This window comes from Malaclemys terrapin, chromosome 5 (genome assembly GCF_027887155.1).
Source record: "Malaclemys terrapin pileata isolate rMalTer1 chromosome 5, rMalTer1.hap1, whole genome shotgun sequence".
Lineage (NCBI taxonomy): Eukaryota > Metazoa > Chordata > Testudines > Emydidae > Malaclemys > Malaclemys terrapin.
In genome coordinates this window covers 142,761,624-142,789,191 of record NC_071509.1, presented here as the reverse complement: position 1 = coordinate 142,789,191, position 27,568 = coordinate 142,761,624, and the positions used below count along the sequence as shown (strand labels likewise).

The 27,568-nt window shown below is 45.8% G+C and overlaps 1 protein-coding gene across 1 annotated transcript; it reads left to right on the top strand.

Annotated features, from left to right (window-relative positions):
- Positions 1 to 2,062: 2,062 nt before the first annotated feature.
- Positions 2,063 to 14,915, top strand: PPP1R3B (protein phosphatase 1 regulatory subunit 3B). The gene is made up of 2 exons (XM_054030019.1): positions 2,063 to 2,163; positions 10,968 to 14,915. The coding sequence occupies exons 1-2, from the start codon at positions 2,150 to 2,152 to the stop codon at positions 11,854 to 11,856; spliced, it is 903 nt and encodes a 300-aa protein (XP_053885994.1). The 5' UTR covers positions 2,063 to 2,149; the 3' UTR covers positions 11,857 to 14,915.
- The last annotated feature ends 12,653 nt before the right edge of the window (positions 14,916 to 27,568 follow it).

Here is a 27,568-nt window from a genome sequence, read left to right as displayed (position 1 = left end):
TCGCAGATGTAGAGAGCTTTGAGTTAAACCAACCTTCATAAAGTGCAGTAGGGAAAGCGCTGCAGTCTGTCCACACTGACAGCTGACAGTGCACTGGCGTGACCACATTAGCATCTCTTGCAATGGCCACAGAGAGCAGTGCATTGTGGTAGCTATCCCAGCATGCAAGTGGCTGCAACATGCGTTTCAAATGAGGTGGGTGGGGTGGAGTGTGACAGGGAGTGTGTTGTGTGTATGTGGGGGGGAGAGAGAGTGGGGTTTTGGGGGGCTGAGAGCATATCAGCATGCTGTCTTGTAAATTCAGACAGCAACAGACCCTCCTCCCCCGCACCTCTCTCTCTCTCACACAGCATTCCACAGTAATGGTTGCTTTGTCTCGGAGCAGATAAGCAGCCGGCTGTCAGAAACGGAGCTTTCAAAGGGCATCTCAGCATGCCTGCAGTGAATCCAAAACAATGACAAGAGTGGCCACTTGACTTAAGGGGATTATGGGATGTTTCCGGAGGCTGATCAGAGCGCAGTAATACAACACCTTGTTCACACTGATGCCCGGGCGTTTTAGCCAATGTGCACCAACGGTTAATCTTCTCGCTGAGGTGGAGTACCAGGAGCGCTCTAGCCCTGGAGTTAGAGTGCTCTGCGTGCCTTGCCAGTGTGGACGGGGAGTGAGCTACGGCGCCCGGGGCTGCTTTAATGCTCTCTAACTCGCAAGTGTAGCCAAGCCCTACTACTATTTCTAATGTAGCGCTGTAAGGTGCTTGCTTAATTGCTCGTTTATATCCCCTAATTTAGTTAAGATTATCTTTTTATTGGGTGTAAATGTTGTGCAATAGAAAGAGTAGCTCTCCTGTCCTGTGTTCATAGCAGGCTTGGAAAGCAAGGTTTCCCCTCCCCAACTCCTCACTCCAGCACCCCTTTCTTGGAGAAGCTGCAGGAATTAGTGTTTGATCGATCAGATAACAAAGGACGAAGGGGTTGGGGGGAAGCGAACTAAGCCTGGCCACGTTCATTGTGAAAGGTGAAATGGAAACTCCAGAAGCGAAGTGCTGGGAGGGAGATGCTAGACGAGGGGAGCCCGCTGAGATAAGGTAGCTGGCACTGGCAGGTGACTGCGCTGCACGGGAATAATGCCAAGTTAGGCGGCGGCACCGGTCGGTCTGTCGCAGTGCCTCTTCCTAGGCGTCTGCCCTTCTCCCAGGAGTTTTGGGCTTCTCCCTGGAGGGGTCCCCATGGATCCCTCAGGCTGGCCCTTCCCTCTCAGTTATCCCACTTCGCCCAGCCCTCGTGGGGGCGTCTCTCCCCGCTCCAACCCCTGGCTGCAGGAGGGGGCCCACACCCAGGGGATCGCTCTGTTCCTCTGGGCAGCTCACCCCCAGCCCATGGTGGGTGGGCTGTGTCTGTGGGGGAGGAGCTGCACACTCCCGGTCCCTTGGCGTGGGGGGGGGGGGCGGGCTGTGTCTGGGGGGAGGGGCTGCCCCACTCCAGCCCGGGGGGGGGGCTGTGTCTGGGGGAAGGGGCTGCCCCACTCCAGCCTGGAGGGGGGGTGTCTGGGGGGAGGGGCTGCCCCGCTCCAGCCCAGAGGGGGAGGGGGCTGTGTCTGGGGGGAGGGGCTGCCCCGCTCCAGCCCAGCGGGGGAGGGGGCTGTGTCTGGGGGGAGGGGCTGCCCCACTCCAGCCTGGAGGGGGGGTGTCTGGGGGGAGGGGCTGCCCCGCTCCAGCCCAGCGGGGGAGGGGGCTGTGTCTGGGGGGAGGGGCTGCCCCACTCCAGCCCAGCGGGGGAGGGGGCTGTGTCTGGGGGGAGGAGCTGCCCCACTCCAGCCCAGCGGGGGAGGGGGCTGTGTCTGGGGGGAGGGGCTGCCCCGCTCCAGCCCAGCGAGGGGCTGGTGTCTCGGGGCTGCTCCGCAAAGCACCAGCAGGGGCTGTGCTCACGAGCTAGGCTGCTGCAGGTCACGCGGAAACTCCGCTCCCATTGGCTGGCAGGTCGGGTTCGGCGCGCTCCCATTGGCTGCGGCGGGGATGGTCTGGGCCGGCCGGAGCTCGGGGGCTGAGTGCCGCGACGCGGTTGCGCCCCGCCCCCGCCATCCTGCGCCTCGTTCGGCAGCCTCGGGCCGCCGCCGCCGGAGCCGGGCTGAGCGCGCGCCGCCGGACCCATGCGCCGCGCCAGGTAGGGCGCCCGCGGGCCGGGCCAGTCCCGCCCTGTGCGGGGAGCTCCGCGGCCGGACCCGGACCCCGCCCCCGCCCCGCTCCGGTCCCTCCGGGGGCGGCCTCGCAGCCCCGCCGGGCGGGCCATGGGGACCCCAGGGAACGGGCGAGCCTGGCACAGCCTGAGCCTGGCCCCGGGTCCCTGAACCCGGCAGCGACAGGGGAGCTCGGGCCTCCCGAGCCCGGGTCCCGCGGGCCTCCCGCCACAGCGGCGGCCTCTCGTGCACCGCCCGCCCCGGCAGCCACTCGCGCCGCTGGGCAGCGTTAACCCCCAGCCCCTTGCGGCTCCGCGCCCCTGCCAGCCCCGCCGACAGCTGCTGGGCAGCGCCGCTCGCGGCCGGCAAGTCCTAGTGCCGCTGAGCTAAAATGGCTTAGCTGTGAACCCTCGCAAACCGGTTCGGAAGGGAAATCACTTGGCCTCGCATACGTGGCTGCCGTAAGCAGCCCTTGTAATATGGCAACCCAGGAGGAATTTGCCCAATTCTAGTATTTAGGCTTGAGAACAAGACAATTTTTCTTCAACTACAGTATCTAGAGGAATGGAGAAACCGGTTTTTTTAGAGCACTTGTATGCTTTAGTCCAGGGGTCTGCTACCTTTCAGAAGTGGTGTGCGAGTCTTCATTTATTCACTCTCATTTAAGGTTTTGTGTGCCAGTAATAATGTTTTTAGAAGGTCTCTTTCGATAAGTCTATAATATAGAACTAAACTATTGTTGTATGTAAAGTAAATAAGGTTTTAAAAATGTTTAAGAAGCGTCATTTAAAATTAAATTAAAATGCAGAGCCCCCCAGACCGGTGGCCAGGACCCGGGCAGTGTGAGTGCCGCTGAAAATCAGCTCGCGTGCCGCCTTTGGCACGCGTGCCATAGGTTTCCTACCCCTGCTTTAGTCTGATTTCCAAGGTGTGGAGCAACCTTGGGTCACAGCAATGGCAGTTTCCAAATTATAGGCAATTGATCTCTACTGTGGGGACAGTTGATTCTGCCAGATTCACTCCCACAGTAGCAGATGGGTTTTAGGGAAGGTGATGTGCCAGTTCCAGCAACCCTCGGATTCCACAGACTTGGGGTAGGTCTATACTTACCTCCAGGTCCGGTGGTAAACGATCGATCTTCTGGGATCGATCCCAGAAGTGCTCACCATCGACGCCGGTGCTCCTGCTCCACGAGAGGAGTACGCGGAGTCGACGGGGGAGCCTGCCTGCCGCGTCTGGACCTGCAGTAAGTTCGAACTAAAGTACTTCTACTTCAGCTACGTTATTCACGTAGCTGAAGTTGCGTATCTTAGTTCGAAGTGTGGGGTTAGTGTGGACCAGGCCTTAGAGAATTGAAGAAATGCAGAGCTGGAAGGGGCCTTGAGAGATCATGTCGTCCAGCCCCCTGTGCTGGGGCAGGGCCATTTATAATTACACTTTCCCTGACAGACGTTCACTTCTTTGATTCTTTTGATTTGGGTTCAGATCTAAGTGTGGAACTTAGACTTGTGTCAACTGTTTGATCTAGCAGTGCATGTCCATTTGATCTGCCAGTAGTTTTTTATATTAATGGCAGCTAACAGAACACTGGGCATCATTAAGAAAGGGATAGATAATAAGACATAAAATATCATGTTGCCTCTATAAATCCATGGTATGCTCACATCTTGAATACTGCGTGCATGGTCACCCAAAAAGATATATTGGAAAAGGTACAAAAATGATAATATGGAACAGCTTCCATATGAGGAGAGAGTAATAAGACTGGGACTTTTCAGCTTGGAAAAGAGACAACTAAGGGGGATATGATAACTGTCTATACAATCATAACTGGTGTGGCAAAAGTAAATAAGGAAGTGTTATTTACTCCTTCTCATAACACAAGAATTAGGGGTCACCAAATAAAATTAAGAGGCAGCAGGTTTAAAACAAACAAAAGGAAGTATTTTTTTCACACAACGCAGTCAACCTGTGGAATTCTTTGCTAGAGGATGTTGTGAATGCCAAGACTATAACAGGGTTCAAAAAAGAACTAGATAAATTCATGGAAGATAAGTCCATCGATTTCTATTAGCCAGGGTGGGCAGGGATGGTGGCCGTAGCCTTTGTTTGCCAGAAGCTGGGAATGGGCGACAGGGATGGATCACTTGATGATTACCCATTCTGTTCATTCCCTCTGGGGCACCTGGCATTGGCCACTGTTGGAAGACTGGATACTGGGCTAGATAGACCTTTGGTTTGACCCAGTATGGCCGCTCTTATGTTCTACTGTTGCCTCTCTTGTAGGATCTTAAGGGATTCACTTTGTCGACTGCTCCTTCTGAGGCATCTGAAAGCGTGCTGGATTGCCATTGCATGTGGTGTCTTTGCAGGGTTTCACCTTGTTCCTGTTCTTGTGTGGAGTCACTGTTGATAGGGAGAAGTATTTGGAGGTCTGATCATCTATTGAGGGTCTGTGCTCTTTGCCAGAATGGCTTGTAACTTCTGGGTCTCACTAGATTCATCATTGTTCCCAGATGACACGGATGGTCTATGGTGTTTCATCTATGGCTAGCCAGGAGATATGCAGTCATTACTCGCTAGTGCAGACCTCCCAGTGATCAGATGCTTTGGTTACCGTCAAGCTTAACTGCTGTATTACATTCTGAATAGGACTAGTCCTCAGGCCTACGGGAAGACTACTGGTCTTCTCGAACACACCTGTCCCTCTCCGCCTCATTGCAGATAGGCATGCATGAACATAACACCCAGAGTCACTGCTCTGGCTTTCTGCTCACTTGCAGGTGGGCTTGTAGGTGGTGACAACCTTTAAAGACCTTGAATGGCTTTGAATTCTTATGTGAATTCTTCATTAGAATAGGTAAAGTGGATGAGAAGTACTTGCAATCACAATCTAAGGCTTTGTGTACACTACCACTTTTGTGGGTATAATTTTTATGTCATTTAGGGGTATTGATAAAAACACCCCTCTGAGCAACATAAGTTTCACCGACAAGTGCTGGTGGTGCAGCCAGCACTATGTCGGCAGGAGATGCTCTCCCGCCAGCATAGCTAGCGCCGCTTGTTGGGGATGGTTTAATTATGTCGACGGGAGAGCTGTCTCCCGCTGGCATAGGGCGGTTACACAGAAGATCTTACAGGAGAGCAGCTGCATTGGTACAGCTGTGCCGCTCTAAGGTCTCTAGTGCAGACATGGCCCAAATTTCAGTAATTCTGTAATTCTGAGAGTTCCATCTTTTGAAAATCAATGCCTGTAAAGTCTCTGGGTGAAGTTCACCGACCTGTAGGCCACAATCCGAGATGCCATTTATTTTGTCCAGGATTTGATTTACTGTTTTTGTTTGTGTTGGTTCTTAATGACCTGTAACTGAAGCACCTCTGTTCCGGGGTGGTAAGTGCTGTAGAAACGAAGGTTATGTCTATACTACCTGCCGAATGAGGGGTGGTAGCTCCCGGCGATAAAGCGCTGTCTATACTGGCACTTTTCAGCGCTAAAACTTCTGTGTCTTTTCACATCCCTGTAAAGTTTTAGCGCTGAAAGTGGCAGTGTAGACACAGCCTCAGTAGTAAATTCCCCCCTTCATAGAAGGGGTGTCCCCACAGTCATTCTTCAAACTTTGAGACTCTAACCTGCATGCTGCCTCTGTTCAAACTGGCTTCTCCTAGACACGTCAGTAAAAGTTTTTCCAAAAAGTTCTGCAGGGCTGCTTGGCAGAGAAGTCAAAGTGGCGGTAGTGGGTTCTCTGGTGCCTGGGAGCCAAGAGTGCGTAGTGCATTGTCTGCATGGTCTCCTCCACTGCAGCAGTACAAGCGTGACATTTTCTGGCAGCAGTGTTGACATTGTTGACACACCCTGCCTATCCCCTTGTTACAGTGCTTCCTTTCTTGCAGATATAAAAGGGGTGTGGTTGCTTCAGATTACTCTGGTCCCTCTTCTGAGAGCTTAGTTTTTGCTGTGCATCAGTTGTTCATTGATAGTAGTAGGATTTTTAGCCTTGTTGGCCATTTAGTCTCTGTCAGGATGTGCTTGGAGCTCATCACGTGCAATTGTGAGCTTCATTTTACTGGCTTCATGTTATGCTATACCTAGAATGGCATTCAGCCCATTGCCAGCTACCCTACCTACTGTTTGCCGATTTCCCATGAGGAGGGGCATATGTTGCACCATTGCTCTCCTACAGGTCATTGACTAACATCACTGTAGGGCCGGACTCCCAGAAGAGCTCTGTTCCCATTTAGATACCTAAATAATGGCTGGATTTTCCAAAGTAATTTATTTGTATTTGTGTTGCCCTGGTGCCTGGAGGTTTATGAGATCAGGGCCCCATTATGCTGGACACTGTACATAGACATAGCGAGAGAGAGTTCCTGCCCTATAAGAGCTTACAATCTAAATGGGCCCTTCCAATAAATGAAGAGATGTTGGAGCAAGTGAAGGATTTGTCTAACTCTAGCTTCTGTACTAGCTACATCTAGGAGAGAGGTGCTATAGGTCCCAAGCCCTTGAGAAGGGTTTTCAGAACTTCTGTTCTCCTCTTGTTCCAGGCTCTCTGGTAGTTCCAGCTGCCCAAGAGAGGCCTAGACAATCTTCCCCTTTTCTGAGAGGATGAAAAGAGAAGGTATTTGAACTTCTCAAGAGACCATATGTATGCATCAATTGTACTTCAAGGCCTCGCCTACTCCTCTGTCAGCATAGCTGTGTCTACACAAGGGCTTTTGTCAGCATAACTGGCTGTGTGATTTTGTTTGGTTGGTGTTTTTTTCCACACCCCGACCAACATAGATATGCCATCAAAACTTTGTTGTATATACCTGGCCCAAGTGAAGACAGCTGATTGGTACTAGCATAATACTTCCTCACTTAGAATAAACTGCCTCCTCTTCTGGACCTAACAGACAGCATATAATATACCTGTAAAACTGTCTTCAACTGGTTTATTGTCAGTATGCTTTCAAGATGCTTGCTAATGTTTGATGTTATGCTGCAGACAGCTAGCAGAGGAGGCTAACAAGTTAACAAACCTTATTTTTGGATCTGTACCAATATCATCAGAGGTTGTTGACAAACATGGATTTAAACAGTTTTGTTCACATGTTTGCTTATAAAGTTGGGGTGGGAGAAAGGGCATTAGTATTTGCTCAGAGAAGAGGGTGAAACTGGCAGGGTAATATAGTTTCGAAGTCTTTGGGGTGGTATTGAAAACTAGGCAAATAAACTTCAAACTTTCTTTAAAAGAATGAAGATATTAAGTCGTCAGTGTCCCTTTAAACACACTTTTCCTGCATTCTTGTAGCTGAACACTTCCTGTGCTTTCCAGAGCTGAATTTGTGGGCATCTTTCCAGTAACAGCTATTCACTGAATTACTTTTAAAGATCCAAATATTTTAAAACCTGAGACAGTTCATTAGCCTTACTGTAAATCTCTGACTTAAATGAAAAGCTTCCCCATTCCTTTTAGGGTTGTTCAACAGAGTCCCACCCAGCATTCTTGGACTTTGAAGCAAGTGCCCCAAGGTCAATCCAGAGCAAAAATTCACCTCCTGAGTTATAAAATCGTAACTGAAAATTGCAGGCAGTTCAGTAGATCTGGCCTTGTGACTTTTAATGGCTTAAATAGGATGCATCATGAGGTTTGACTTCTATAAACACCCTGAAGTTGAATGTCCCAACATTGCTTTTTGATAGAATACCTTTTTATTAAATAATACAGTATATGCTCCATTATCCAGATATTGCCAGGGACATTGAGGCTGCAATTATTAGTTTTCTCAAATACTAAAGAGGTTTAACTGTAATGAGACATGACCCTGTAATGCATCTGAGACTGGTTGAAGTGACAGGCAGTTGTGAATATTTGTGGCTGTATTGTTTTGCAGGATGAAATAGCATATACAAACAGTAGCTTCATGTTGTAAGTAGAGGCTTGTCAAGACCATGTACAGCAGAGCAGAGAATGCACACCTGGATTTAACGCTGTTCTGTGAGGTTTGCGACACTAGTTGGATTTGAGCTGTGTCAGGCTATGATGAGGAAGCAGAGGAGGAGCTGGTCGCTGGAGTGCACTTTTGCACTAAGGTCTCAACACACATTCTGAATAAACAGAAGTCCTTGTTGAATGCAACTTACAGATGAAATATTTTGATGCTGTTCTGAAGAAGGGCTGATGTGTAGACAGCTTTCTGTCAGGAGCATAGTTCTTGGCCTGAGTATTGTACTTGTAAGGTACTAAGGTTCTAAATAGCTGTTGGCAGCCTTGATCTCTCATTTATCCCTGGTTCTCTTTAGCCAACCGCTGTTGTGATGCTGCGGTCTCATTTAGAGATTGACCCATAGATTTTGATTTGGGAGTGGCAGGAGAGGAGTCACTGAAATATTATTATTATTCTTTTTTAAGGAAAACTTCTTCATTTTAAATCGCGTGTTAAATAAAATCAGTGGGCTATATCGTGCTTTATCAATCCTGTATTCTTCAGGGCTCGGAGAACAATCAGTTCATCCCAAGCAAGTCGGACTTTTGCCCATGCATGTGTCATTCGAATCTAGGCAATAGGCTGTCAGTGTACAATTGTTTCCAATTCTGATGTTTGCAGGGAAGAACCTGAGTGTGAACAACAGAATGATGCAGACACAGCTCCAGTGCTACCATCTTTGCACAGTTAGGTGGGGGAAGGAAGGTGGCTGCTGTTTATAGTAGGTGGGGGCTACCTTCCCAAATGCCCTGTAGCAGGAGACATGGGGGAGGGAAGGGGGAATGACACTGTCTAGAAGAGGGGACCCGTTGATGATACGCAGCCACCCCAGTAGAGTATTCTATACGTGTGCCGAGACATTGCCTTCCCCCACCACTAACATTGCTTTGCTATCCGGGCAGGGAGTTCCTGCCACCCAGGCCGAGGATTGTGGGCGGGGAAGGGCTCTAGTGGATGGTGGCAGGTGGGGCTTTTTGCCCTGGGTGGAAATTCCTGCTGTAATGGTAGGGGGCCCTACCTGTGGGAGGGGAGGCTCTCTAGAGGCCTGGCAGGAGACACCTGCACCCTGAATGCTTTCTGCTTGGTGGAGTGGTGTCAACAGGACCTTGGTATTGAGTGGTGGACAAGAAGCCTGCAGGCACTGGTTTTCAGGCTGTCTGGGGCTTCCTTGGGTTCCCCATGCCCAGTTCTGGACCTGGCAGGGGCCTTCTCTGGAAGGAAGAAGTCCTTGGTGCACCTGCTTTGCTGCAGAAGGCTGTGTGGGGCCAGCATCAATTGATTTCCTGAGTGGGGTGCTGCCTAGCACTTAGCTTGGAGGCTGAGAGGGCGACTCCCTGGATTGAGGGAGGTGGCATTAATTTGGGGCTTGGAGTTCAGTCAGTGGGGACCCTGGGCCAGATACTGGTGAGCACACAAACAGCAGAGACTCTGCAAGATCGGGATGTGGCTTGGATGGGGGTGGCTCTTGGCACCAGGGGTTGGTTGTTTGGTTTTGTTTTTAATAGCATGTTTAGCTTGCTAAAGGTCCCTTTGGTTTTAATTGAATGTAATTCCTTTTACCATTAAGTGCACGTATCCTGTGGAGCTGCACGTACCCTGCTGTATCTGCTAGCCTTTTCTGGGGACTGGGTCTAGAATACTTTCATGCTACACTGCTCGGTCCCCTGCCAAAATGTCACTGCTCATCTCAGTGACCATTTAAAATGAGTATTTATACATATGTATTTATCCATTATTTCCTGAATCACCATGGCTATAAAGTAATATTGGTTGGGGCAGGAAAACTTGAGCACCATCTGTTTAGTGTCGGTAGCCCATGAGATAATAGTATCAAACCTTAGGATCACATTCATATTACCATTTGGCCATGTCTCAAGACCAGAGCTAGATCTGAGTATCATGTGTAAGGCATTCATCTCTAACCCCAGTGTTCATGAGAACATTGGCTGCTCAAAATCATGCCAGAAGAGTCTGAGGAGGGAAGCATATTGAAATAACCTGAGTTTTGAAGTTTGGGGGATGACACCAAACTTTGTCATTTCTTATGACAAACTCTTCAAGTTATCATAAAGTCTAGTGTCTGTGGTTCTGCTGTGGCTCTGTCCCCTCTAGAGGTCGTATCAGTTCCATACTGCTACTTCTGATGAAATATGCAGTTCCTGTTTCTACATGTAAAGGAAGCTACAGCTACCCAATGAAGTGGAGAAAATATCAGATTCTCCTGGGGAGGAGACCACAGCAGAAATATAATATCATTAATTGTATTTAAGTTTGTGAAACTACTGAAATTTTACATTAACTTCCAATGTTCATTTAATCATAATACAGCAAAACCTTTAAGGGGTTGAGGTGGGGGAGTAAAGCACTATACTTAGGTTTAGTGTTTTGCAACCTATCATAACTAGAAACACCATGACAGAGTAGAAGAAATAGTCCCTGGGCCAGTAAATATTTTTAGTCATGGTCCTACAGCGTGGATTCATTTAAAAATGGTTGATCTCTGCACGGTATTTAACAAACAAAATGGTTTATGCAGTTAGAATGGAGGAAATGCAACATAAAAACCCAGTTTACTCTTCTCGTTCTCTGTATGCTTTGCTTTTAACGCTTGTCATTGATAATATTTTATTGCAGGGGAATGAGGGGGCGAGGTGTGCTCCAGAAAAAAACTAGTCAGCAGCTGACTGTATGTAGCAGAAATTGAAGTTCAAAAGGAGTTTGTGTCCCAGCATAATGAAGTTTTCTTGTTGCTTGCTTATGCTCCTTTTGGGTCATATAATGATGTGATGAAAACTCACCTTTTCCCCCTTCTTTCTTTCAGAATACTGGACTACTTTGCTCCTACACCAGCAATGGCCGTGGACATAGCCATGCAGCTGTATCTGTGTTCTCCACCCTTGAGAAGAGAGAGGTTTGCTTGTAAAATCGCTCCAAAGCCAAACAAACCCTTACGTCCCTGCATTCAGAACAGCAAGGCTGAGTTCAATGAACCTGGAGAGGCAGCAACATCTCTCCAGGGAAATAGGGTGAAAAAGAGAGTTTCTTTTGCGGATAGCAGAGGCTTGGCTCTGACAATGGTTAAAGTGTTTTCAGAGTTTGATGACCCGTTAGATATTCCATTCAACATCACAGAGTTAATAGACAATATTGTGGGTCTGACGACAGTAGAGAGGGACAACTTTGTCTTGGATTTCGTACAGCCTTCTGCAGACTACTTGGACTTTAGAAATCGCCTTCAGACGGATTTTGTCTGCCTGGAAAACTGCATGCTAAAGGATAAAGCTATTGTGGGCACAGTGAAGGTTAAGAATCTTGCTTTTGAGAAGACTGTGAGAATAAGGATGACATTCGACACTTGGAAAAGCTTCACAGACTATCCATGCCAATATGTCAAGGACACTTATGCAGGTTCAGACAAGGACACGTTTTCCTTTGATATCTGCTTGCCAGAGAGAATTCAATCCCATGAAAGAATCGAGTTTGCAGTGTATTACGAGTGTGATGGGAAAGTGTATTGGGACAGCAACAGAGGCCTGAATTATAGGATCATACAGTCTGAACTGAAATCTGCTCGGGAAGTCGCGCAGCCTCAGGCTGGACCTGATTTTGGCATTGCCTTTGATCAGTTTGGAAGTCCGAGGTGCTCCTATGGCTTGTTTCCTGAGTGGCCTAGCTATTCGGGGTATGAAAAGCTAGGGCCTTACTACTAATGGAGGAACTGAGTCTTGATTCTCTAACTGTTGCTGTGTCTGTTGCAAGCTTGGGAATTGGCCTGAACATGAAGTTTGCTAAAGGCCTGGGTAAATGACACTTTACATGGCTCTGCAAAGCTCCATTGGGGTAAAGCAAGATGACTGTAACGTTCTGTGATCGCAAGTGGTTTTAATACCAGCTAAACTAGTGTCTTTTGCATCATGATAGTTACCCCCCAGATTCAACACTTGGAAACAGTTTGACAGAATGGGAGACCTCACTGGAGTTTCTGCCCAGTGCTGCTAGTCCTCTTCTGTATAATGCTGCTAATCTCCTCCAGTTAAACACTTACTACTTCAGTGATTGCATTGTTCACTTAGGTATGTAGTAGTGTCTTGTGTTGCACATTAGGGTTGTTACATGCTTGAGTATCTTAAAGAGGGAGGCTTTTTAAACTATGCTCTACCATTTCTGTAGCACTATGCAAGTTGGCTTTGCTCGAAGACTATTTGACAGGTAATTTATACATGACAGGAGATATTCAAGCTAAACTAGCCTTCTGATGGCAAGAGGGGGATGTGAATGTCCCTTTTCTCTGACCTTCTTACTGTGCTGGAGCCTTTTTGTTAGAGATGGAAAAGATTCTAGAAATGACACAATAACCATGACTAGAAGCTTCGCCTCATGCCATATTAGGAGATATCTGCATTTATGGGAAGATACTGGTATGCTTAGTCACCAGTTCATCTGTAAGATTTTTTTTTTTTTAATATAACTTTTGTGTAGTAAATTCATAGGGATTGCCCATGTTGAGGAGTTGAATTTTTTTTCCTTTAGAACTGTGTAGTATCCTTGTAGCTTTGGGGTTAAATCCTTTGACTCATCAAGTGTTTTAAAAACCATTTTTACTGGAGGGGAAGAGCTTTGTCTGCAACTGTTAATATGTCCAGAAGGTCTTCCAGCCCCCCTGGCGCTCTTGAACTACTTGGGGAGTAACACTGAGGATTTTTTCTTTTTTTAATTTTTAATCTTGCAGATGCTGAAAGATCGCCATTCAGTTCTCGATATGTATCTCTATTAATTGCCTTACTGTGCCTGGGGAGTGCAGCAGCTCCTACTTTTAGTGCTAATGTAAAATAAGCTTTCATTCTGTTAGGAAACCGGGTGCCAAAGGGTTCATGCATGAGTGTGCATGGACAGTAAGTACATTGCATGTTTGTGAATTTGTTTGTTGTTTCTGTAGTGGGTTTGAAATTTGATAAACAGACCTCACTGCTGCTGCTTGTCATGTCCTGTGAAGACAGCTTAGTCTCCCAAATAACTTTTTAGTGCAGTGTGAGTGCCTTGGCTCAGAACTTTTTTGTATACAATATCACAGCAGTGGCTTGAACTACAAAGGTTTCTGAAATGTGACTGCTAGCTTTTAAAAAGTTCTGAAAATTTGTATTAATCCAAGTCAACAGTTTTGTCTAAAACTTGTCTCACTAGAATGGATGTGTAGCTCTTTGTTCACTGTTTTCATGCTAGAATGGGTTCACTTAGATTGCTAGAACACCAGACTTGCACTGTAATTACATACTGAGCTGTCACATCTGTATCTTGTATTGACATTGTAGAAGCTATCACAATCAAGTGCACACATTTGCCTTCAGTGCTATTTCCATACAAAATGTAGTTCTGCCCAAGAAAATGGATGTCTCAAGGGCATGAGATGCCATCGTTGCTCTTGTTGAAAAGGAAGATCTGTTGCGGTAGAGGGGAGAGTACCATGGCTTGTTTTGGAGGTGTGGTGAATTGCAAAGAACAGTCATTTTAGTACTGCCAGAGAGAATGTAGCTAAATTACTCACTGCAATCGTTAAGCCAATGTCTTGCTATTTGAGCAGAATAACTTATTTCATATACTTAAATGGAATAATTCAAATGGGGTTTAATATTTCCAGATATTCTATTTTTTCTAGAACACAAACATTATATTTTTGGCACATATCCAGTATTTGTGTTGGGAGGGCACAGGAAGAAGCAAATGGCTATGCTATTCTTCAAAATTCCTTTTAAAAACATCACTTCTTTAATTCTGGAGACCACAGTACAAAACACTTCTGCACTGTCCTATAATTTTAGGAGATGATGTATCTGACCTTCTATTAGACATGATTAAGTAAGAACAATGAACTTACAGGAGGAATGCATAGCTTTTTGATCTTTGCATCAATAAATGTATTGGGCTGTGGAAAGCATTATTGTACTCAGTCACTAATATCAGGCATTAAATTGACACTGTGTGTCTGAGTATGTAAACATGGGTTGTACAAGCTTCATTCACTAATTTGAAAAGTCTGTTTCCTGAATTTCCGTTTGATAAGTTAAATAGTGTCCTCCGTAAAGTTGTCTTTAGGAAAGACTTATCCAGGTTTGGTTTAAAATCGTTCTTTGACTTACAAAGCTGGGCTGTGAATGAGTCAAGGGTTTAACTTGCCTAGGATTTAAAGGTATGGTTGTTTTTAGCTAATATGTTCTAAAAATCTAGTATACAGCTTGCTTCATGTACTTTTAGCTAACACATTCTAGCACACCTTTAGAATCCTAACCATGACACCCTAAAATGCAACAGTGATGTGTGAGTCTGTAGTGCCATGAGTAGTAGTGTGCTTTTATTTCCTCCTCCTGGTGGTACAGTGAAGGGGCCCGTGCATACCAGCCAATGGAAGCAATGGTGTACTGCAGTGGATGGGAAAAAGCTGTGGAAGTTTTGACATACACGTTAACATTGTGCTGGGAACTGACTCTTTGACCAATGATGATTCGAAAACATAAAAAAGGTAACTTCTTGGAGCTTTCCTTTTCACACTTTTCTTCGCCAATCGGAATGTAGAAGTGAGGCATTGCTGTCCTTCTTTTATGCCTGGAAGTGCCTTGTTAAGCTGTTTTTGCATGTGTCTTTTTAAATGTTTTTGTACACAAAGTTCAAGGTGAAAAAATGCACTTTATAATCACAAATGAATGGATTATTCTTTTTTAAAAGAACAATGGTTTGTTTTTAACTGAAAGTGAAAATAAAAGTAGAACTGAAGGTGCCTGGTTGTTCTCTTTGTATTGTTGCCAGGAGACAGCACTTTCTTAACCCCGGGGCAAATCAGACAAGCTCCTTTGGAGGGAGAGGGCAATACACATCAACATAACCACTTACCATGGGAAGGAATTGCCTTTTCATTCGACCTTTTTCTGTCACTACTTGAATTTCAGAAATGTTACTCAGAACTTTTTTCCTAGTGGAGCTGTTGACTTTGAGGGCTCAATCTGTCTTCTCTTCTGCTTCAGTTGTATAATATGCCAAGTGCACTAGAAACACTAGCTATTCTCGGGAAGTATTTGTCATTCAGGGAAGAATAAAGGATTGATTATTCTTATCCCTAATTTTCCATCAGCTATATTAAGCCTTTTGGAGACTATAGTACTTCTCATTGTGGCTAGAAAACTCTCTTTAGAGCACTTCATCTAATAAATGGCAATTAACTACTGCTTGACTTCTTATTTTACAATTAAAATTGCACATGCAAACTTGATGCTATCATGAGTTGTAATGTTTATCTTGCAAAGTGACTGCAGTCCCACACATGCCATATTAACTCCTTTTTTCCCTCTGAAACCAGAAATTTACTGGGCATTAAAATGGGCATTGGAAGGGTTTCTTCTTAATAATGCTAAGCTTTTCAGACTTTTCCAGCACTTCAAATATCTACATGTTGTATTCTCCTGAGTCATAATGAAGTGTCCTCCAGGTTCCTAGGATGTGGAAGTGAAAGATTCAAAAGTGAATGCTGGCTATCTGAATTATTCCCTCAGTGGATGCTACTTATCAGTGCTGAAGGCTAAAATTCAGAGTTAATAACCAGACCAGAAAACAAACTCTGGACTGATGGCTTCATCTGAGCATAATGCTGGCTAGTCCTTCAGGAGTCTCTTGGTTGGGGGGAGGTATTAAATCAGGAAAAGCTACTTGCTCTCATTTCAATCAGTTTTCCTGGATTTATGGTATAAATACACAACTGATCACAGTATTGAGAAGTTCCAAGTTTCAGCAAAATGAAAGGCAGCATAAGGAGGTTTAAAGCTTTGTGCAAGTGACACTAAAAAACCTCACTTGATTTGAATCTTTCAGGATTGGCCTGGCTCACATGTACGCCCATTGTAAGGCCCCTTGGCACGACCCGAGTTCGGTGTAAAGGCCTCAGATCCCCCCCCCGAGAACAATCAGATGCTAACCAGATTCTGTTGGGTTCACTTCAAAGATACTGTGATTTTTCTCATATTAACTTGCAGAACAAAACTGAGTTGTAATAAAAGCACTGCCAAAAACGTTAACTACACCGCTACCTCAATATAACGCGACCCGATATAACACAAATTCGGATATAACGCGGTAAAGCAGTGCTCCGGGGGGGGCGGGGCTGCACACTCTGGTGGATCAAAGCAAGTTCAATATAATGCGGTTTCACCTATAACGCGGTAAGATTTTCTTGGCTCCCGAGGACCGTCTTATATCGAGGTAGAGGTGTACTGTTTCTGAAGGATATTGACGCTAACGTAAGCTCTTGTGAGCTGCTCCTCTTCCAGAGTGAGAGGGGAAATTTGCTGTATAATAAGCTGGTAATTAAAGTCAGCTCATGCAATGTGAAACCACCAACAGAGCCTGCTCTTGGAGATTATCCCATGAGGTTGTAATGTAAAAGCTCAGCTCTGAGGGGATCTGCCATCCAGTCATGGCTAAGAATACCAGTGGAAGTCTGAGTGCCTTTCTGCATGGAACTGCATCTGTTCTTGTTTAAGCATCAGGAGTCAGTTTTACAGTTAGACTGTGTGTAGTGTGGCTTAAGGCCAGCAAATAGCCAGCCTTCGTCCTCAAACAATACTGCAGTTCCCAAATGTGACCATTTCTAGTTCTCTCACTTCATAACTTTAATTTCTGTGCTCTAGTAGGAGGGTGGTGAATATTCTGTGTGTGAAGTCAGAATAGCTAATGATCTGTGTGAGAGTGTGTTGCTTCGACAAGACCCTTCATTTCATGTAAATCGGCAACTTACTGCTTTAAAATTGGGTCTGTGAAATTTGGTAATACTAAAAATGCTCCCATACAATCCAGCCATTTAACTTTTTTCAAGCTATAAAGAGGATTTCTGTTCTAGGTCAGCTTTTAAAGACGTTCATCAAGGTGGGAAGGAAGTAGAGTTAAATCTGTGAATAAACTTTTAACTACCACTGTATAAACCTAGGTAGGTGCTAATATTTCTGCCCCAAATGTCTATCAATATAGCTAAACTTAATACAATTTATTTTCCATACAGACAATTCTATCAAATTGTTCCTTCACACACTATTGGCTGAGACAAACCTTTGTTATGCTGCCAGTAGAGCTATTTACATGCTGAAACATGTCTAAACCCTTTCCTGGCATGGTGGTGGGCTTTGTTTCCAAAGGGAGGGCATTAACTTAGGGCACGTCTTCACTGGCAACGTTAAAGTGCTGGCCGCAGCAGCACTTTAACGTGGCTTGTGTGGACGCGGTGCGGTGCCTGGGGAGAGCTCTTCCAGCGCTCTAAAAAAACCCATCTCCTCAAGGGGAATAGCTAGTGCTGAGAGCACAGCGCTAGTGCACTGTCTACACTGGCACTTGGGGGTGTTTCTTCACACCACTTAGTGAGAAAGTTGCAGCGCTGCAAAGTGCCAGTGTAGACAAGCCCTTAGTTATATAGTTCTACTACATATTGGAAGCAAAATAACATCTCAAAATTAACTGACTTAACTCGCACAGCTTACTCTGTTTTGAGTGATGGGAAAGGGTGAGGGTAGCTGTAGAGTTTGTTTGTTTTTGGGAGGGGATGATAGTTCTGGGAAGTATATCAGGGGTGGCCTGTACAAGAGGAGGGTGCTGCTTATGTGGAGCTGAAAGGGAAATATAAACAGTTTCATATGTGACCTGTTCAGTACTGGAAGTTAGCCCCACTGACATCACAAGTGCTGTGTGAATGAGTATTAATGGCCAGACTTCTGGTAGGGTAAACATTACAATTCACAGATCAGAACTATTTCCATTCTCTGACTCGCTTCTCTAAATTTGGATAACCATGGCACCTACATCCTTTTAAAAGCCTTTATTTTAAGTACAAGTCACTAAAAGGGTGTAATTCATAAATTGTGGGTTTAAAAAAAAAAAAGGGGGGGGGGGGAGTGGTTGAGAACTTTAAAATGGGATGGTAACAGACCACACCTACCAGGGCTGATTGAACCTGATGATATACTGAAGAAAAAGCTCTCAACCATGCTTGTAGCTACTTCTGTTGCTTCACAGTGACAGACTTCTAGGCTTCAGAGTGACACGGAGATAATCCTGGCATCTTCTTATGAGATTTATATGAATCCAGTCACAGTGGGTAGCATTACAGAACCCTTATCACATTAGGAATTAAAAAACAATATCAAATCAGACAAGCTATAGCAAACCAGTATCTCTTCAAAGGGTTCTGCACAATGTACAAAAGACCCTGCACCCAAAACTCTACTCCTCTTCCTTGTAAAGACACTTAACATTAAAGTTCTGTTCTTCCAGAGTTCTCTCCGACAGCGCTGAGATGCGTTAGCCAGTGCTTAGTGTCCAGTGATGAGTGTCCAGCTCATTCACAGGTGAGCTAACCTCAAGTAGCTGCTTCTGCAGTTTTGTTATGAACTATCCTGAAAGTCTGCTGCTCCTGGACAGGTAAGGAAGTCTGAGCAAATACTATTAAATGTTGGTAGCCAAAGCCGCTCACTCAAACACTGGAAGTGGAATGGTGTTTTCTACTTATGTTCACAAAATAGCAATGGGAGACTGCCTGGGATTATGCTGTTTATAAAGGCTTTATTATCATAGAATCATAGGGTTGGAAGGGACCTCAGGAGGTCATCGAGTCCAACCCCCTGCTCAAAGCAGGACCAGTCCCCAACTAAATCATCCCAGCCAGGGCTTTGTCAAGCCTGACCTTAAAAACCTCTAAGGAAGGAGATTCTACCACCTCCCTAGGTAACCCATTCCAGTGCTTCACCACCCTCCTAGTGAGAGAGTTTTTCCCAATATCCAACCTAAACCTCCCACACTGCAACTTGAGACCATTGCCCGTTGTTCTGTCATCTGGTACCACTGAGAACAGCCTAGATCCATCCTCTTTGGAATCCCCTTTCAGGTAGTTGAAAGCAGCTATTAAATCCTCCTTCCTTCTTCTTTTCTGCAGACTAAATAATCCCAGTTCCCTCATCCTCGCCTCATAAATCATGTGCTCCAGCCCCCTAATCATTTTTGTTGCCCTCCGCTGGACTCTCTCCAATTTTTCCACATCCTTGTAGTGTGGGGCCCAAAACTGGACATAGTACTCCAGATGAGGCCTCAACCAGATCATGACCCTCGATCTGCTGGCAATGCCCCTACTTAGACAACTCAAAATGCCATTAGCTTTGGCAACAAGGGCACACTGTTGACTCATATCCAGCTTATCGTCCACTGCAACCCCTAGGTACCTTTCTGCAGAACTGCTGCCTAGCCACTCGGTCCCTAGTTTGTAGCAGTGCAGGGGATTCTTCCTTCCTAAGTGCGGGACTCTGCCCTTGTCCCTGTTGAACCTCATCGGATTTCTTTTGGCCCAATCCTCTAATTTGTCTAGGTCCCTCTGTATCCTATCTCTACCCTCCAGCGTATCTACCACTCCTCCCAGTTTAGTGTTATCTGCAAACTTGCTGAGGGTGCAATCCATGCCATCCTCCAGATCATTAATAAAGATATTGAACAAAACTGGCCCCAGGACCGACCTTTGGGGCACTCTGCTTGATACCAGCTGCCAACTAGACATGGAGCCATTGATCGCTACCCATTGAGCCCGACGATCTAGCCAGCTTTCTATCCCACCTTATAATGGGATTAGGTTGACGACCTTGCCATTAACCTGTCAAATGCAATTTCGCTTTTGCTGTTAAATATGAAGAAAGTTAAGCTTTCCTTTTGATTCTGATTTGAATAAAATACTGGTGTCTCTGGGCATCTCAAAAATCTTCACCTACTCACTGAACCCCACAGCACTGCAATAAAATGGGCCAGTGGGAGAAGTACATCTTTAGGATTTTCGATAGTGCCTATCATCATAGGTAAACTAGATTGCACAATAAGGTTGTAGCTCATTAAGGCTTATCCCTTCTCTGGTTACAGGAAGCTTTGCTTGCAGCATTCATCTAGACTTTTATTTTTAGTGTGGTTATTTTGGAAAGCTCCAACTGAAGAGCAAGGTTATCGGTCAGACTCTGGAGTAGTCTTGTATAATTTCCTTTTGGAAGCTCCTCCTTTCACTGCATGTCCTTGACTGAGGATGCTTCATCTCTGGCTCTCTGTGCTGCTTCCATAGCTTTGTGGATTACACCCTTCTGAGAGAATGCAGCTGTGTGGGTAGGCTGTGGCTAGAGAGGAGGTGGCTAATGTCTGGCCCAGTTGATGATTTTGAAGATCAGGAACCTACTTACTAAAAGATAAAATGCAGCATCTTCACAGCAACGTTACCCAAAGACACAGCATGAAGAATGTCCTATCCAACTGGAACAGCAAGAGCAATTCAGTTGGGCCAAATGTACTTCCCTGTGCAGGAATCTGACTCAGAGGGTGGGATTTTAGGTATGGGCAAGTGACTTAAGCTCTCAGGTGACTACTTGTGATCAGGACTTCCATTTGGTCTCATTTGCAAAGATGTACCAGGCTCAATAAATCCATTTGGATCTTTAAAAATGGGTGGGTTTTTTACTTTCTGGTCAAAGGAAAATCAGCCTGGTGACCTAACTCTCAAAGTTGTTACTGGCTCTGATGTGTGAGATTTTTTTTGGCAGCAGTGGAGACCAAGATTCAGCAGCTCAGTCCCATGCCTCTTAGCAAGCAAAAGCACTTCAGACCTGTAAATTGGCCATTTAATTTTGGTAGGAACCTGGAAATTAAAGTAATTTAAACATTCTCAGTCTTTAAAAAAGGAGGTCTTATCTTCCAGGAAAGGAAGTCCTTTTGTTACTTCATATCCCGCCCTGACTTGGGAGATAGTGGTGTGTTAGTCATGTGGTTCACCTGAGAGAAGAGGAAGGCAAAATGGGATTGGGCTTGGCAAGTGAGAAGACGTCTTTTGCCCAGAATAGGAAGATAGACAGAAGTCTGCAGATGACAAAAATTGGGCGAGTGGTAAATAATGAAGACAAGTCATTGATTCAGAGCGCTCTGAATCACTTGGTAAACTGGTCACAAGCAAACAATCTATGTTTTAATGTGGCTAAATGTGTACACTGAGGAACAAAGAACGCAGGCCATACTGGGGCCTGTAACCTGGGAAGCAGGGACTCTGAAAAAGATTTGGGGGTCATGATAGATAAATAGCTGAACATGGGCCTCCAGGCCAACAGAATTAATGCAGTTCTGGGATGCATAAACAGAGGAATCTCAAGTAGGAGCAGAGAGGTTATTTTACCTGTGTATTTGTCACTAGTGTGACTACTGCTTGAATTGTGTCCAGTTCTGGTGTCTACAATTCAATAAGGATGTTGATAAATTGGAGAGGGTTCAGAGAAGAGCCATGAGAGTGATTTAAAGGGTTAGAAAAGATGCCTTATAGTGATTGAGCTCATTGAGTCTATTTGTCTTAACAAAGAGAAGGTTAAGGGGGGGACTTGATCACAGTCTATAAGTACCTACATGAGGAACAAATATTTGATAATGAGCTCTTCAGTCTGGTAGAGAAAGGTCTAACGTGATCCAGTGGCTGGAAGTTGAAGCTAGACAAAGTCAGACTAAAAATAAGGTGTACATTTTTAATGGTGAAAGTGGTTAATCGTTGGCACAACTTACTAAGGGTTGTGGTGGATTCTCCATCACTAACAATTTTTATATCAAGCTATGATGCTTTTCTAAAAGATCTGCTCTAAGAATTATGATGGGGAAGTTCTCTGGACGGTGTTATCCAGGAGGCCAGATTAGATGATCATATTGATCCTTCTGCCCTTGGAATCTATGAATCTATAGTAACTGAGTTGTGGCAGTCAGGGTGCAGACACCTGAGATGGGAGAATTGTGGGGGTCTGAACCCCAAAGAATAAGCAATTGAATCAACTGATTGTGTACACTGTTGTAGTATAAAAGTGTATTGAATAAGGTCTCTTACAAAACCTGGTGACACCTTAGTCATGAATATCATTGTGTGATGTATGTGTTGGTTGTGTATAAACAGTTGTGTATGTGTACTGGAAATATGGGCTTAAAATATGTTTTGGAGGCAAGTCTGCCTTACACAAAAGAATGTGGATTTACCTATTGGGGTCAAGCTTTGTAAGCCATACACAAAGTACATGCACATAGCTTGATTGCTTTGTTTACCTTCTAACAAGCAGCTGAGGAAACAGCTTTGTGAGCACCTGGGGGGACATGAGTCTGAACCCCCAAGATGCCTTCCTGGCTCTTGAAGCAAAGACAATGGACTTTGGGAAACATGAGGGGAACAAAATAGGCATTCTAGTTACCCATCACTTTGAGAACAGCACCCTCTGATTCTGTGAATGTTGAATCCTCTGGCTTGAAGGGCTGGAGATGCTTGAGGTAAGTAAGAAAATTGTAAGTTTGGAGCAGGTGCCCTATCCTGCCTCATGGTAAGTAAGAACTTGAGGTAAGTAAGAAAATTGCTCAGGCAAAGATTGTAACTTGCTAAGATTAAGTTTCAATCACTAGAAAGCTGGTTTGAGTCTTTGTAACCAGACCTGTCTCTTTTTCTCTTCCTTAATATCACTTAAATCTCTGTTCTCTATTAATCAACATTCTTTGTTACACTGAAATAAGGAGTGAGTCCTTAGCTAACCTAACAGGCTGGGTGTGCACTGTCTTTTTCAAGGCAGTGAACTTACTACTGGCTGTGAGCATCCAACGAGAGGGACTAGATGCTACAGAGAGATCTCTGGGGAACTCGGGTTCACTGATTGTTACCTGTGAGGCAAGGTTTGCACTGGCAGAGTCTCAAGGAGTTTGCTGGTGAGGCAGACATGTTAGTGTTGCATGGAGCTGACACCATCTAACCCCAGCAAAGCTCTCCCTTCTTGAGGCAAAGTGGTAACCCAGTGGCTTACAGTTTGGGATGCCCTCCGCAGTGTGTCCAGGTGGCATAGTCAATTGCAGGTTTTACATGCAGCTGGCAGGTTGACTGAGGTTCACACTTCAAGCCCTGGTAAACTAGATTGTGAAGTGATTCAGCAGGAGAAGGCTGAGAACAGTCAGGAAAGGTTAGTTATGTTGTTCTCTTGTGTTTTATGTCAGGTAAAGGAAACACAACAAAGGAAAGCAGCAGAAAGGGCAGGAGGAGCAGAGACATTTTCTGAGTTCGTCAAGAAGCAGCTAGCAGAGCTGTGTGCACAGCAAGGCCTGTCAGCTGCTGATCAGAAGTAATCGGGGCTATTGGCCATGAGGCAGGATAGGGCACCTGCTCCAAACTGGTGGCCACTGGGTCTCTTTTCTCCTACAAGGTATGCAGGGGACCAAGCTGACCGGTCTCTGGATGATCCAGCAGAGGCAGTGGTGATGGTGAGAGGTCCAGAGCTGTGGGTGCTGGAGTGGAAAGGGCAGCTAGGGGAGGCGAGGCAAATGGAGCTGGCAGCCAGGGCTGTCCGAGTCAGGAGGCAGAGCTGCACCAACAGAAGCTTGCTAAGCAAAACCAATGCAGGCCGCTCAGAAAGAAGAGGAGGGGCAAGTCATGCCCTTGGACCCCTGTGAATGACACATGGGTGTGCCTGATAAGGGGCTAGGAGGCAATCAGATGGGGGAATAGAGAATCCCACTGCTCAGGACCTCTGGCCATTTGCCGCTACCTCTGCTGAGTCCAGGCTGAACCTGGCTAGGAGCCTCAGCAAGGCTGGTGACAGCCTGAAACAATTTATTCTTGGAGACAATGTTCTTGTATTTAAAAATGTTCCAGTTTGAGCATGTGGCTGGCAGCTCATATTCCTGTTCAATCTGAAGGTGAGGATCTGCTGGTAAGTGAGCAACAGGAGATGGAGAGCTGAGCCGGGGAATAGCTGGGCCCCAAGCATAGGGTTTGATTAGCTGAACACATTGTAAAGCTGGGAGATACTTTAAAACGCAGAGTATAGCAGAGGAGGGCTGTGCCTCTGTACTGTTCTAGGGTAATTTCAATTATACCAGAGCCTTCTGCACAGCCACTTTTCAACTTTAAAATTAGTCATCACGGGCAGCACAGGTAGCACTGCCTGTACAAAAGGTTGCCTGTCGCTTTCCATTATAAGACCAGGGGTGGCTCTATGTATTTTGCCACCCCAAGCACAGCAGTGAGGCAGCCTTCGGTGGCATGCCTGAGGGAGGTCCACTAGTCACGCAGATTCGAAGCTGCAGGACCGGTGGACCTCCCGCAGGCATGCTGCCAAAGGCAGCCTGACTGCCGCCCTCACAGCGACCGACAGGCCGCCCCCCACGGCTTGCCGCCCCAGGCACACGCTTGGTGCCTGGAGCTGCCCCTGTATAAGACCATGGCTTTTTGTTGCTTATAACCTTGCCAAACCATTCAGGCTGTCGTCTCCCTCAGGTTGATTTATTTTTTAAGTTTCAGCTAAAATGTTTCAGCTGTTTCTGAGAATGAGGTCGGGGAAAATAAGTTTTTGTCCATATTTTAAATTCCAACCATTTCATTGGGAAGCACTAGCACCTCCATGCTTTGGAGCAGGGCATGGAAATTTGCCTTTTGCAATTCCTGTGAAAATTCACCCAAATTTGGCAGCTAAATTCTCTGAAGATTCTGTCTGCACTGAGCATGCGCCTGTGTGTTGATGGGACTGTGCATGCACCATCCCCGCCAGTGTGACTGAGCATGCTCCAACTCAGAATTGAGCAGGACTTTCTCTGCAATGGCTTCTCCCAGCTGCTACGGGCAGGTTGACAGGATATCCTCTGGGAATGAGTCAGGGTTGTGTAGTGAAGGAGGCTCTTGTCTGAAAGACCCCAGTCTCATTGGCTGCAGAAGGTTGAACGTGAGGCAGGGGATAGTAGGAAGACTGGTCCCGTGGAGAACTGGATTCTATCTCTGTTTCTGCCACGGAGTTGGTATGTGATGCTGTCAAGTCATTGAAACCAAACTTTCACTGGTGGCTCTTAATTCCTCATTGTCTGGGGTCTCGACCGGATGTCTAATTTGCAGAAGGACTGAGCACTTTCAGCTGCAACATGAGTCAGTGGGAGCTCTTCTCTGACCACAAAGTGCTACGTAATGCTAAGTCCTCTGGACAATCAGGCTGCAGGCTTCCCAGGCTGGGCACCTCAATTCACTGTCATTTCTGCCAATTTTGGTTTTAATCCCTGTGCCTCAATTCCCCATGTGTAAAATGTGGATAACACTCCCTCACCTCATTAGAGTGTTGTGAAGATTATTAATTTATTAACACTTGCAAAGCACTAAGATGCTATGATGAGTGCACCACAGAAAAGTTGAGGAGGAAAGGAATACTTTTCCAGTCAGAGCAGGGTTTGGCTGTGGGATGCAAGGGTATGTTTTGGGGGCCAATGCAAGAGTCTGTTTTGGAGGGGGAGGGATAGCCCAGTGGTTTGAGCATTGGCCTGCTAAACCCAGGGTTGTGAGTTCAGTCCTTGAGGGGGCCATTTAGGAAACTGGGGTAAAAATCTGTATGGGGATTGGTCCTGCTTTGAGCCAGGGGGTTGGACTAGATGACCTCCTGAGGTCCCTTCCAACCCTGATATTCTATGTAAATAATATATGGGATCACAGGTTGCATGGAGGAGGATACAAAGAAATATTGGACAGTTACCTGTTCAGGCAACGTTGTCCATTCTGGGCACTGAAAACTAATGTGATGATCAAAGAATATCACAATGCATATATACAAGGGGATTGAATTAAGGTGACATGGGCTTTTTTGTGTGCAAATTGATTCTAATTCAAGACGCAGCTAGGACTGAAAATGAATATTTATGTGATACATATATAAAAGATAGGGAGAGATATTTATTCCTAATTGCCTTGCTCATATTTAAACCACTTAACTAGTAGAACATTATTTTTGATGTTGTGCCTTTAGTTAATCCCCAGAGCGGACAGGAAGTGTTCACAGAAGAGTATTAAAAGATCACTAACTTTCCCCACCCTGAGAAAAGGCTTCACGTGGCTATGCCTGTAGGAGACTGTTTAATTACTACAGATCTAAGGCCATAATTTCCTCAGTAATCTTATAGAAAACAGTCCTGTCCATGAAACGTGAATAAATATGAAATTGGAGGACTGCAATTAGCAGTGGTCCTTACTCAAAACCCATTTACTGTTTAGAAAGTGAATAATGTGGATAAAACTTCAGGCAAATGTCTTCCCTTCCCTTTAGCCTAACAAAAGCTGCCCGAATTCTAGACCAAACCTGAGGAGAAAAATACAGTACTGCTAGGGCTGCCAATTTTGGTTGGATGTATTCCTGGAGATTTCATCACATGACATATTTTTAAATTAAAGATTAATCTTTAATTCCTGGAGACTCCAGGCCAATCATGGAGGGTTGGCAACCTAAATACTGAAGTGAGAAGTATGGTGCCTGGACCAGAAACTCTTCCCATTACTTCTGAGGCCTTGCTGAATCTTGAACAATTATGTAGCTATTTCCATGCCAGTGTCTGAGCTTGTCCCTCCTTAGTCTCAAGCAGAAGGCCCTAGGACTCCCAGCTGGACAAGGGGGTCTGTGAATCTTCAGCATCCTCTCCTGAATGGAGTCTTCATTGCATACCTTCAAGCCAATACCCAGCTCTATATTCACTGCCCCCACAACTTAATTCCTGTGGAGTTCGGGCTGACCAGCAGAGCCTAGTGCCCTTCCAGAGTGCTGAATGCACCTGAAAACCAGGAAGTGCTGAATTAAGGATACACCAGCTACCCAGTTCCCATTGAGAACAATGGAGATTCCCCCCCCCCCCCCCCACTGCCCTGCTTTGCGATCCATGGAGCATTCCCCCTCCATCCCCATTGAGATCAATGTTTGCTGCTGGAGCCTGAGTGCTGTTTAAAACCTCCCCCTCCATTTGTCCCGTGCTGCAGGCGCTATTTCCTGTTTAGCTATAAACACTACATTTCTCTTTAAGTGGGGGCAGGTTCTCTCTCCTATGCTCTAAAGCAGTAGTGACTGTGACCACTGTGCTCGTTCCATTAGCCCCAGCCCTGCCAGAACCACATCCTTCTGTTTAATGCTGAGCTGTGGTGAGTGAGAAGGAAGTTCTGCAATTTCTTTTGCAGCCTCAATAGCAGGTAGGTTGGGAGCCTCCCCCTGAGCAGTGGGGGGGAAGCACCAGTACAGCAGTTGCTCTTGGACGGCTGAGCCTGTAGGGCTTGCACTGCAGAATCGAGCCATAGAGTGGTGGCACCAGCATTCTGTAACTCCCTCCATGTAAAGTAGCAGCCAAGCGCCAGGAAAATAGCAAAGAACAGAATTGTCAGACACACAGATGAGCATAATTTGTTGGGGAAGAGACAACATGGTTTTTGTAAAGGGAAATCATGCCTCACCAACCTACTAGAGTTCTCTGAGGGGGGTCAGCAAGCATGTGGACAAGGGGGACCCAGTGGACATAGTGTACGTAGATTTTTCAGAACGCCTTTGACAAGGTCCCTCACCAAAGGCTCTTAAGCAAAGGAAGCTGTCA